Source organism: Salvelinus fontinalis, chromosome 15 (genome assembly GCF_029448725.1).
Source record: "Salvelinus fontinalis isolate EN_2023a chromosome 15, ASM2944872v1, whole genome shotgun sequence".
NCBI lineage: Eukaryota > Metazoa > Chordata > Actinopteri > Salmoniformes > Salmonidae > Salvelinus > Salvelinus fontinalis.
In genome coordinates, this window is record NC_074679.1 from 25,270,534 (window position 1) to 25,284,777 (window position 14,244).

The following is a 14,244-nucleotide window of genomic DNA, read 5'->3' on the forward strand; positions in this document are numbered from 1 at the left end:
TATTAATGCCAAAATAACATACAGAACAGGCAACAACAACAAAACAATTGTTTTTTGTTTTGTTATTTTTTGCTAAACAGGTGGGGCTCAAAATTAATGACTGTTCACTAATGGTTGGGTTTCTCACAAACACTAAAGCCCATCCACAAAACATATTAAATTATAATCAGGTTCATTAATCACAAAGTTTGGGATTCCTAGAGTATTTTGCAATGGAACACATAATAGTACCCAACTTTCAGTGACCTAAGGCATTGAACAAATGTTTTTACAGACCAGAGGTTGGCTTTTGGTGGGTATTTGGTCAGTGTCAGTGTACAGAGTCCTATGACAATGGGTCTGACCTGTGTGTTTTGGCCATGTTTGACGAGACGTTTCCAGCTCTGGCTGAAGAATGGGTCTGGGTGGCTGGGCAGGAGCTGGCATGGCCTTCCTGACCTGATGTCATCTGATATTACAGATGGTTCCAAACGACCGTTTTCACAGCAGCCTACTGTTTATCAGCCCTTCGATGAACAAACAGTATGGACTTCATCGCGTGTAGCATTTAGGTTTAACCACAACTTGATGTAGACTAGTATGGTACTTGCTTTCCAAGAACATTAAAGCTGTGAACTTGAATCAAGCTCTACAACCACACAAAGTGTCTGGCAATTTGAATCAAGAATGCATGGTAGAAGTCTTGATGTGCATTATATGGGAGGAAATTGGATTCACCAGACTTAATATGCTGAGACCTTTCTGCTCCATTGAGAAAATTCCCTCCGATTTTTTGTTTATAATTTGGTTTTACATTTTTGTTTGCTGGAAGAGACGGTCACACCATGTCGAATGTAATGAATGTTTTAGGGTGGGCCAAAGTCAGGGTTTCATGCAGGGGCGCAACTTTAGTTTTAGAAGTGGGGGGGACATTTTTATTTATTTATTTTGAATCCACTCTCATAATCAGTCCAAGCCGCCTACCCAACGCTCGGAGGCTTCCTCATGGTCCTAAAGCACACCGTTGCCTCGTTTTGTATCACATTCTAATGATAAAACTGGGGTGGGACAATGTCCCCCACGTCCCCAGTGAAAGTTGATCCTCTGGTTTTATGGCACATTCAGCCCCAACCACTATCACATCCTCAATTAGGATAGGACTTAGGAATCAGAAAGCATGAATGGAATTTTGTGTCCCAGAGAGAGAGAGAGAGAGAGAGAGAGAGAGAGAGAGAGAGAGAGAGAGAGAGAGAGAGAGAGAGAGAGAGAGAGAGAGAGAGAGAGAGAGAGAGAGAGAGAGAGAGAGAGAGATCCCTGCTTTACTTTCAACTCAGTTGGCCCACCTGCTTTGTATTAGAGTGCAGGGCTGGTCCAGAGGGCAAGGAGAGGGGTCAGAGCAGTGCTCTACCAGGGTATGGTATACAGATGGAAACCTTAGTGGGGCTAGCTACATCTGTTAGCATCTGGGCAGTTATTTACCCCTCCTTCCTATCCATGGCATATCTGACCATGACTTGTTTACATAATCACTCTCCTGCAGTAGCTAAATCGTCATGGTTTTGATGAGAAGTTAATGTGGTCTTTCAAGACCCTGAGTCATAGGCATTGGCAGTGAAAGTGTCAAAGACAAATGGCTGTGCTAATCACTGAGTTAGTTTGTCAACATCCCCTCTTGTTTATTTGACAATAATACAGAACACATTTTAATGAAATTATGGACATTTAAATGATTGAACTTTAATAAACTAAATAGAGAATGGGCTTGTCCTTCACCTCTCGCTCGCACCGCTCGCACGCACACACACACACACACACACACACACACACACACACACACACACACACACACACACACACACACACACACACACACACACACACACACACACACACACACACACACACACACACACACACACACACACACACACACACACACACACACACACACTCTCTCTCTCTCTCCCGGAGTGTTCCAGGAGCATCGCGTGCAGTGAGCGGACAGTTGTGTCTGCGAGGCGGCTGCTCGGGGCTTGTTATGGGTCTCTAATGATCCGTACGGTAGTCATTGTTCTATGGGCCGGCGTTTGGAGACAGACAGCTGAGGTTTCCGGTACTTACGCTGGCTTTACTGGCCCTGTCTGCTGTCTGCATCCCAGCTCTCCAGACCACATTGTACCAGCACAGTCTGCTGCTGTTTTCTTTTGCCCAGCGCTGGGATGAGCTGAGCTACACCGTGAGTGCTGTCTCCACCAAGACTTCACAAATCTCTGCTGAATTCCACCTAATGGAGCTGGCTTCATTGTCTAATGCTGTTGGAGCCCAGTGCCCAGGGCTCTCGGCTCCACACGACTTTACCACAACACACTACTCTTCCATCCACAGCTAGCTACACTGTAATTATTGCTTCATTCTGTACACGGATACAGAAGCAACAAACTCATTCTGTCCCGGGGTGGATAATGTATTTTATACATACCAAATGGATGGTTTAGCATAGTATGTTAATTTTTTTTAATTTTTTTTTTAACCCTCATCTTACCAGGTAAGTTGACTGAGAACACATTCTCATTTACAGCAACGACCTGGGAATAGTTACAGGGGAGAGGAGGGGGGATGAATGAGCCAGCCGTTAGTGTATGTTAGCCATCAAGAGCCCTACATATCGTTCAGGTTGACAGCATCTGTTTCCTCTTCCACTTTTCCCAGTTTCTCCCAAGTGTGTCCACAACGGGAAGGAGTTTTCAGAGGAGGAGGTGTACCGTATGGACCCGTGCTGGCTCTGCCAGTGCCGAGGAGGAATATCCTTCTGCTCTAAAGCAGAATGTGCGGAACTCGACTGTGAGAACTTCTACATCCCGGAGGGAGAATGCTGCCCCGTATGCATAGGTACACACATCAAAGTTAAACAACAGTATAAAAGATATAGATGTTTTATAGATAAGTGAGGTTTTGTATGACACGACTAGATTTGTGGAGGTGAGCTGACACAGTCAGGGAGGCCGTTTGTGATTAGTGTTGATTGTGGCCAGACTGGCAGGGGAGGCACTAGGGAGGCACTAGGGAGGCACTAGGGAGGCACTAGGGAGGCAGGGGGACAGACGTATCGAGCACATAAGGCTTTAGTACACTCTCCCAGGGCACCCAACACGCCATACAATGGCCTTACCTTAATCGCTTCCATTTACATCCAGCTCGACTCAAGAGTCATTAACATGCTTCACATACAAGGACTGGTCAAAAGAATTAGCAATGTCTAGGAAGTCAGGAACATAAACCTCCTTTGAGTGACTGCTTTGGCTTCATTATATCTGGTAGCCTTAATGGAGGGAGACATGTTTGTACCTGACCTCCTCACTAAAACACATGTCCTCAGAGGCAGGTAAAAACACTGGTAGGGCAGCGCATGTGGACAAATGACTGTACGTAACAATTTCAAAGATTTCACTGAGTTACAGTTCATATAAGGAAATCAGTCAATTTAAATAAATTCATTAGGCCCTAATCTATGGATTTCACATGACTGGGATTACAGATATGCATCTGTTGGTCACAGATACCTTTAAAAAAGTATGGGGGTGGATCAGAAAACCAGTCAGTATCTGGTGACCATATTTTGCCTTATGCAGCGTGACAGATCTCCTTCGCATAGAGTTGATCAGGCAGTTGTGGCCTGTGGAATGTTGTGGAATGTTGTCCCACTCCTCTTCAGTGGCTGTGCGAAGTTGCTGGATATTGGAGGGAACTGAAACACGCTGTCGTACATTTTTAGCTTCCAGGAATTGTGTACAGATCCTTGCGACATGGGTCGTGCATTATCATGCTGAAACATGAGGTGATGGCAGAGGATGAATGGCACTACATTGGGCCTCAGGATCTCGTCACGGTATCTCTGTGCTTTCAAATTGCCAACGATAAAATGCAATTGTGTTCATTGTCCATAGCTTATGCCTGCCCATACCATAACCCCACCGCCACCATGGGGCACTCTGTTCACAACGTTGACATCAGCAAACCGCTCAACCACACAACACCAACACACACACCAACATCATGCCATCTGCCCGGTACAGTTGAAATTGGGATTCATCCAGGTAGAGCACACTTCTCCAGCGTGCCAGTGGCCATCAAAGGTAAGCATTTGCTCTCTGAAGTTGGTTACAACGTCGAACTGCAGTCAGGTCAAGACCCTGGTGAGGACGACGAGCATGCAAATGAGCTTCATGGAGACTATTTCTGTGCAGAAATTCTTCAGTTGTGCAAACCCACAGTTTCATCAGCTGTCTCAGACGATCCAGCAGGGGAAGAAGCCGGATGTGGAGGTCCTGGGCTGGGGTGGCTACACGTGGTTTGCGGTTGTGAGGCTGGTTGGACGTACTACAAATTCTCTAAAACGATGTTGAAGACAGATAAATTAACATTCAATTATCTGGCAACAGCTCTGGTGGACATTCCTGCAGTTAGCATGCCAATTGCACGCTCTTTCAAAACTTGAGACATCTGTGACATTTAGTGTTGTGTGATAAAACTGCACATTTTAGAGTGGCCTTTTATTGTCCCCAGCACAAGGTGCACCAGTGTAATGATCATGCTGTTTATTCAGCTTCTTGATATGCCACACCTGTCAGGTGGATGGATTATCTTGGCAAAGAAGAAATGTTTATTAACAGGGATCTAAACAAATGTAAATGTTTGTGATCTTTTATATCAGCTCATGAAACAACACTTGACTTGTTGCGTTTATGTTTTTGTTCAGCGTATAATGGTGACGGTGGTGGCCAGATTTGTCTGACTGTGTTTTTGTAATTGATCAGACACATGAGAGGGAGGGAGACATGGAGGTTATTGGAGGTCAGTGTTGGACGTACACCTGGAATGTTCAGCCCCTGAGATGGTGGTGCTTTCATCTTGTACCCCTGCTTGGCCAAAGCTCCAGTCATTGAGGAGGCTATAGTCAGGGTTGTTGTGGTAAGCTGGGGGTGGCACCTGGTTCCTGGACGTTATTAAGAGGAACCTCCGGTTCTGTACCTGATAGCTGTCTCATTTACAAGGCACAGCTGCTTACCTGTTCTAATCCTTTTCGTAGGCTGGTCAAGTCACCTAAAACCCGAAAAGTGCTTGAAGGCTTGTGTGGGAGTGCAATACAATGTGTATTTTTAGGCTCACTATTGATAGTGTGAGAGATGGATAGAAAGAGAAAGAAAGGGATAGATAGAGGGATAGATAGAGAGGAAAGCAGAACTGCTTCATATTCGTGGTAATCACACCCAGATGGAGGAATCACAGCAGCCAAATCTCTGCTGGAATCAAATCTGGCAAATAGGACGTTGGCCTTAGGGATACCCCCCTTCTTCACCACGCGCACACACACACACACACACACACACACACACACACACACACACACACACACACACACACACACACACACACACACACACACACACACACACACACACACACACACACACACACACACACACACACACACACACTACCCTCAGATCACCTAACCAATTCCACCTCACACTGCTGCTGTGGTAATGGCCTGCCTCTGTTACCAATAAACAGTTGAACAAAAAACAATGATGGTTATTTAAACTCTTAAGTCATCAGAACAGGTTCCCAGAATTCTAAGCACAACGTGTTTTCTGGGTTGCCTCTTAAACAGTTGGCTTTATTATGTTGCTGTTCCTAGACTTCAAACAAATGGGTAAAACCGCACGTTATGCATGAAATGCTCTTAAATGGGATTTGTGGCTTTGGAGTGAAAGTTTTGACGGTGAACCCTGAACTGGTCTTTGGCCTTCGGGGGCACTGGTGAAACTGGATCTGTGTGACATGCACATGGCTGAGGGTAACTCCTCTTAAAGGGAATGACTGGACACTGCAGAGACAGGAAATTAGTTATGTCTGTCTTGCTTTTAATTAACTAATCTCGCTCCAATATGAAATGCTCCGATCCCATGCTCTTCCATCTAGCTCTAATTACGTACATTATACATTAGACTTACACTATATGTACATTAGATCCCTGTACAGTTTCTTTACATCTTCTCTGACTCCTTTAAAGAGCTTTGGAGTGTTCTTCCACCAGTTTTGGTGGCGGCCAGTTTCTCCTGGTCCCTCCAGCAATATCCTGCTTCCCACACCTCTGATTCCACCCAGTACTTTGTTAACTCAATTACGTCGATATGTACATACAATGAGTATACAAAACATTAACAACACCGGCTCTTTTAATGACATACTGACCAGGTGAATCCAGGTGAAAGCTATGGTCCTTTATGAATGTCACTTGTTAAATCCACTTCAATCAGTGTAGATCAGGGGTGTCAAACATACGGCCCGCGGGCCGGAACCGGCCCCCAAGGAGGTTCGATCAGGCCCGCAGGATAATTTGAAAGTGGAAAAAATGCATAAAAGACATGGAATTAATATTTTTAATTCGCTGCAATTCATGGATTATCCGCTAAGGGGCGCACTCTTTCCATCAGAGTAGAAGACAAGCCGCATCACTGAGACAGACTGAAAACAGCAGACGGTATCAATGCGCCATCTGCTGCTTGTTACGACGTTGTTAATACCTTGGTCTCTACCTCTCCGCTACACCCTCATTAGCCAAAATGTCGTTATCCAAACGGAGAAAAGTAGATAAGGAGTGTAGAATTTTCAAAGAAAAATGGACCACGTCCTATTTATTTACAGAGATGCACGGAAAACCTTCGTGCTTGGTGTGTTTGCAACAAGTTTCGGTATTGAAGGAATATAATATTCGACGCCACTACGAGACTCATCACAGCGAAAAATATGACGGCTTGCAAGGACAACTGAGAAGAGATAAGATTAACGAATTGCTGGCGGGTCTGAGGAAACAGCAGTCAACTTTCATCCAGAGCCGAGAAGTCAGTGAAGCAGCGGTAAAAGCCAGCTACCTAATTGCTAGCGAAATAGCATTAGCATCGAAGCCGTATTCCGACGGTGACTTTGTTAAACGATGCATGATGAAGGCGGCTGAACTTGTATGTCCCGAGAAGCGACAAGCTTTTGCCAATATTAGCCTGACGAGGAATACTATAGCAGAGAGGATTTCGGAACTATCGGCAGATTTAGACAGTCAATTGAAACAGAGAGTCAAGTCATTTATTGCATTTTCCGTGGCAATTGACGAGAGCACTGACATCACAGACGTGGCCCAACTGGCCATATTTATTCGAGGAGTTGATGAGACATTGACTGTTACTGAAGAGTTTCTTGAGTTGGTGCCAATGATGGACACCACAACAGCCGAGGACATTTTCGGCTCTGTCGTTGCTGCATTGGACAGAGTTGGAGTGGACTGGTCCCGCGCTGTCAGCCTGGCTACAGACGGCGCGCCATCCATGGTCGGAAAGAAAGCAGGTGTCGCGACAAAGTTCAAAGACAAAGTACAAGCCCTTAATGGAGGAGATCGTTTCTGGACATTTCACTGTATTTTGCACCAGGAGGCATTGTGTTGCAAGTCGCTGAAAATGGACCACGTCATGGAGGTGGTTGTTCGCACTGTAAATTTCATCCGGTCCAGAGGTCTGAACCATCGTCAGTTTGACAAACTTCTCAGCGACAGCAACATTACCCACAGCCTGCCATACCACACTGAAGTGAGATGGTTAAGCCGAGGCGCTGTGCTGAGGCATTTCTTTGATCTACGAGAGGAAATCGGACAGTTCATGGAGAAAAAAGGAAAACCGGTGTTGGAATTACAATCTCAGGAATGGCTACGGGACCTTGCATTCTTGGTTGATATTACTGAACACTTGAACAATCTGAACAAAATGTTGCAAGGCAAAAAAGTTGTCACACAGTTTTCTGACAACATACATGCATTTAAGTTGAAGCTGACTTTGTGGGAGATGCAACTGGCAAATGGCAACCCTGCTCATTTCCCCTGTCTGAGAGATGTGTGTGTGACCAGACCTGATGCGGACATGAAACGGTACAAAGACAAAATTGCAGGACTACTGCGGGAGTTTGAGAAACGTTTTCAGGTATTTGGTGAACTTGAGACAGAATTTTCAGTTTTTCGCTCACCTTTCACAGTTAAAGCTTCTGATCTGCCGGTCGAAATTCAGCTAGAGATAATTGATTTGCAGTGTGATGCAGATTTGAAGGGCAAATTTGCATCTGTAGGTCTGGACAGATTTTATCAGTATCTACTACCAGGGTACCCCAAATTAACAGCCCTGGCTGCTAAAATTTTGTGCATGTTTGGGACAACCTACCTTTGTGAACAAATTTTCTCAGTGATGAATATCAATAAAACAAAAATGCGTTCAAGGCTCACAAACAAGCACTTAAATGACATTCTGAAAGTGACAGCTAGTCAGGACATGACACCTGGTGTTGATGCACTTGTACAGGCCAAAAGATGCCAAGTTTCAGGAACAAATACAAGTCCAGACTAGACTAACACCTTTAAAATGCTGCCTTAGATACTGTTTGCATTGAAAGAATACAGCTCTATGAAGATGAATCCTTACTGTGGTGATTTAAAAAATGTGCACTTTAATGTTAGTCAGCAGCTTCAAAACAAAAGTTGTGTGATGGAATTCTACTGTTCATACAACTCCATAAATTTTCAGTATGTATTGTATGTGTATGTATGTTTCATGTATGAAGTTTACAGATTTACAGGACAGGCGAACACTTTCTTCATTACACATTTAAAATCACTCTCCTTAGTTTGTAAGGTGTACGCAGGGATTACATTTAGATTTTATATGCGTATGTGTAAGTGGTTTAAAAATTCCTTTCTTTAAAAGTCTCATTTAATCTTAAAGTGCATTACTATATTTTTCAGTACCAATTAAAGTTTTGTGCCTTTGTACAATCAGTGGGATCAGTTGCAATGCATATTTGTGAATGATAAAAGTAAATTGCACATTTGTCTAAGGAAATATGAGGTGTTTCATGAAATGTTTTGTAAAAGGATAGTTCATTAAATTTCAATATTTTCCTAATGTTCTTGTGCTTCTTTACACCAAAACAAAGGAAAGACATGATATTTTGGTTATTTATAGCAGAGTATGGTATAATTTTAATGGTCCGGCCCACTTGACATCTCCCTAGGCCGTATGTGGCCCACGATGCGAAATGAGTTTGACACCCCTGGTGTAGATGAAGGAGGAGACAGGCTAAAGAAGGATTTTTAAACCTTGGGACAATTGAGACATGGATTGTGTATATGTGCCATTCAGAGGGTGAATGGGCAAGACTACATTTAAGTGCCTATGAACGGGGTATGGTAGTAGGTGCCAGGTGCACCGGTTTGTGTCAAGAACTGCAACTCTGCTGGGTTTTTCATGCTCAATGCTTTCAACACTTTGTAGAGTCCATGCCCCGACGAATTGAGGCTGTTCTGAGGGCAAAACATTCCTAATGTTGTGTGTCATACAGCATATGTACCACACAGCATTTACAAGTAAGGATGGACCAAATAACACAGTATAGTTCCCACACTTCTCTCCTTCTGATCCCAGCCTCTATCTGTGTCTCCCTCTCTGTGTGTCCAGATGTGGAGCTCCTGTCTATGGATAGCACGGAGGCCAGCTGCTGGGTGAACAACAAGCTGCGTGGCCACGAGGAGCAGTGGAAGGAGGATGACTGCACCTTCTGTCAGTGTGTGGATGGAGACCCTCACTGTACCGCCATGGCCTGCAAACAGAGCTGCCAGAACCCAGTCAAGATCCCAGGAGAATGCTGCCCCTTCTGCGAGGGTACAGAGAGAGAGAGCGAGACACACACTCAAACACAGTCGCACACACACGCGCACACACACACACACCTGCTTCATAAATGTATGATCATACTGTACCTAATCACATACAGCATTGAAGCAGAGATTTAAGTTTGAAAATAGCAAGGAACAAGTCCAATTTTAGCATGTTCTAGACATACCCCTTATTGTCAAAAGCAACCAATGTCCTCAAAAGGAAATATCTGACGTCGCACTTCTCCAGAAGCTTAATATTACATGTGCAAGCAATTGACATACCATACGTTTTAATGGTAGATTGAATGTTCCTTTCATCTAGCCTAATAGGGCAGTAAAGACTGTATAATATAATGTATACTCAGTTTTTAAATCTAATAACATTTTTGAAAGCACAACAACTTCAATGTTTCTGATGTTATAGGATCAGGGGCACCATAAATTGTTTCTGTCATTCCACGGAGCTCTTCATATAGCCAACGTAGTATATCTGCCAAACTGCTGTCATAAACAACTTACAACTCGGCAGCTGATTTTCAGGAAAACACCCCCATTAATGAAACCCCCTCAAATGTCAATGTAGCTATATCAGATGTGCAACAGATCCATGTACAGTACGTCCGCCAATTGACGTCTTCATCTGTAAATAGAACAATTCCTACTTCGTTGGGCCGAGCTACAATTCAGTTGTGTTTTACAATACAGTCACTTTGAGCTTAGAACCTGACTGGTGGAGCAGAACTGTAGGATAGCCTCTCCCCCTGCAGCTATGTGGAGGCCATGTTGGTGGCTCATTAAAGGGGAGGCCGCACAGCATTCTTCAGCTGCAGGCTCCTTTGTTATTTTTTATTGGTCCAGCCTGCAAAATGAGACCCACCTGCATGAGGTGCAGCTTAGACTAAGGGCTTAAGGCTGCTTAATTGGAGTGGATCACTGTTTTTTGTGACATAATTAGTTACAGCTTGTTTGGTGCTCCTCCCACTGAACGTGGCAAGATAATGGGTTCGCACCCAGACCCCCACCTTAACATCCCCTGGCTGTGGCTCGTACATGTGTGACCCAGGCCAGCAGAACACCTCATCGCTGACCGGCTCCAGTGAGGATGAGGCCCTGTCCAGGGCCAGAAGCCCTCTGGGTCTGTCCAGTGCCAGCCTCTGACACACCAGACTCCCACATAGGGCCTCCCCTGTTAGGGGCGAGAACCAAGGCAAAGCGTGCTCCTGCACTCCAGATCATTTAGACAACATGTGAGGTGCTCATTCATCAGAGCCAATTGATAGAGAGCACCTAGAGTATCTGCTGTAACGGGCCTGCGTTTATCTCTTATCACAGCACTCTCTGATGGGAGCAACATGAACACTGAACTATTTATGTTGGCATGGAGATAGATGTGTAACATTGCGTGTGTCTAAATGTATGTTTCTTTACTCTGAACTCTCAATAAAGCCTCATTTCAGAATAGTATGACATGTCTGTGAGTGTTATAGGCTTCATAGTGTCAAGTATAGTATGGCATGTCATAGAGAGTTATAGCAGCATCATATGAAGGTTATAACCTACTGTTCTATCTCACAGAGCCTTCGTATGAGACAGTGAGCCCCATGCTGTGTCCTCGTCTGGAGAACTGCTCTTTCTCAGGGAAGGACTGCCCCTACGGCTTCCAGCAGGACAACAACGGCTGCCTGCTCTGCCAGTGCCTCAACCGTGAGTCTCATACTGGATGTAAAGGGTTGAACCCGGTTAAACACACACTGTAAACACACACACACACTGTAAACATACACACACACTGTAAACATACACACACCGTAAACACACACATACTGTAAACACACACACACACACACACTGTAAACACACACACACACTGTAAACACACACACACACTGTAAACACACACATACCGTAAACACACACACACTGTAAACACACACACACACACACACACACACACACACACACACACACACACACACACACACACACACTGTAAACACACACACACACACTGTAAACACACACACACACTGTAAACACACACATACCGTAAACACACATACACACTGTAAACATACACACACCGTAAACACACACATACTGTAAACACACACACACACACACTGTAAACACACACACACACTGTAAACACACACACACTGTAAACACACACACACTGTAAACACACACATACCGTAAACACACACACACACTGTAAACACACACACACACACACTGTAAACACACACACACACTGTAAACACACACATACCGTAAACACACATACACACTGTAAACATACACACACCGTAAACCCACACATACTGTAAACACACACACACACACACTGTAAACACACACACACACTGTAAACACACACATACCGTAAACACACACACATTGTAAACACACACATACCGTAAACACACACACACACTGTAAACACACACATACCGTAAACACACACACACTGTAAACACACACATACCGTAAACACACACACACACTGTAAACACACACACACTGTAATCACACACACACTGTAAACACACACATACCGTAAACACACAGACACTGTAAACACACACACACACACTGTAAACACACACACTGTAAACACACACACTGTAAACACACACATACCGTAAACACACCCACACTGTAAACACACACACACACTGTAAACACACACACACACACTGTAAACACACACACTGTAAACACACACACACACACACACACACACACACACACTGTAAACACACACACACACTGTAAACACACACACACACTGTAAACACACACATACCGTAAACACACATACACACTGTAAACATACACACACCGTAAACACACACATACTGTAAACACACACACACACACACTGTAAACACACACACACACTGTAAACACACACACACTGTAAACACACACACACTGTAAACACACACATACCGTAAACACACACACACACTGTAAACACACACACACACACACTGTAAACACACACACACACTGTAAACACACACATACCGTAAACACACATCCACACTGTAAACATACACACACCGTAAACCCACACATACTGTAAACACACACACACACACTGTAAACACACACATACCGTAAACACACACACACTGTAAACACACACATACCGTAAACACACACACACACTGTAAACACACACATACTGTAAACACACACACACTGTAAACACACACATACCGTAAACACACACACACTGTAAACACACACATACCGTAAACACACACACACACTGTAAACACACACATACTGTAAACACACACACACTGTAAACACACACATACCGTAAACACACACACACTGTAAACACACACACACTGTAATCACACACACACTGTAAACACACACATACCGTAAACACACAGACACTGTAAACACACACACACACTGTAAACACACACACTGTAAACACACACACTGTAAACACACACATACCGTAAACACACCCACACTGTAAACACACACACACTGTAAACACACACACACTGTAAACACACACACTGTAAACACACACACTGTAAACACACAAACACTGTAAACACACACACTGTAAACACACACACTGTAAACACACACATACCGTAAACACACACACACTGTAAACACACACATACCGTAAACACACACATACTGTAACTTGCTTAAATTGACGATTCCCTGGCACGTTATCTCCATAACACAAACATAAGCACACACACTAAGAAATATCTGTCGCACCTCATGTGTTTCCATGGCTGTGTAGTATTTTGCCGTTTTAAGTTGTAGGAATTCTCAAATGAAAAACCCTAATGCAAACTAACATGGTGTTGATGGTAAGATGACCTCCATGTGAACTGTTTCAGATGAATCCTGCCCTGACCTGGGGACATATTGCTCCCTGCAATGCCCCATGGGATACGAGAAGGATAACTTTGGCTGCGAGGTGTGTGAGTGCAGCTCTCCAATGCCCAAGTGCCGACCCCTGACCTGCAGCAAGACCTGTCCCTACGGATATGTGTAAGTCCTCTGGATGCTCTCCACATCTTCAAGTTAAGCACTGCTCATTATTCACCCCTTAGTTTCCACGCTGATCAAAGGCTGTTACAGCCCCATTGGTTACGACTGAAGACCAAAGCCTGAAGTAATGGTGATTTGTCTGGTTTATTATTGACATGGGCCCTAACATACAATCCGGCCTCTCGTTAGCTGGAAAAACACTATTTTTCTACTATGTAGTTATAAATAGGCCTTCTCCTCTCATTGTTTGTTTTGTTCAGTCATGTATTTTGTAATGATGTAGACTTCAACTGTGTAAACGCTTTTAGTTTGATTTTGGTTATTTGACAAGTGCGCTACTACTCACACTGTGAAATCTTTGGCTCTGGCAATGGAACACAAGCACTGTATCTTGGCTGACAGGACTATCAGACTCTGTAAAAACATGACTGTAGATCAGTGTGTACAGACAACATCATCATTCTCCAGGTGGA

At 44.0% G+C, this 14,244-nt stretch overlaps 1 protein-coding gene across 2 annotated transcripts in view; it reads left to right on the forward strand.

Moving 5' to 3' along the window:
- Positions 1 to 14,244, forward strand: part of LOC129811623 (cysteine-rich motor neuron 1 protein-like) — a 54,007-nt gene that overhangs the window by 20,872 nt on the left and 18,891 nt on the right. For both annotated transcript variants that reach the window (XM_055863071.1, XM_055863072.1), the window contains exons 5-8: positions 2,689 to 2,868; positions 9,531 to 9,734; positions 11,306 to 11,434; positions 13,618 to 13,771. In XM_055863071.1, the coding sequence (XP_055719046.1) occupies positions 2,689 to 2,868; positions 9,531 to 9,734; positions 11,306 to 11,434; positions 13,618 to 13,771 (667 nt within the window). The remainder of the gene's footprint in view (positions 1 to 2,688; positions 2,869 to 9,530; positions 9,735 to 11,305; positions 11,435 to 13,617; positions 13,772 to 14,244) is intronic.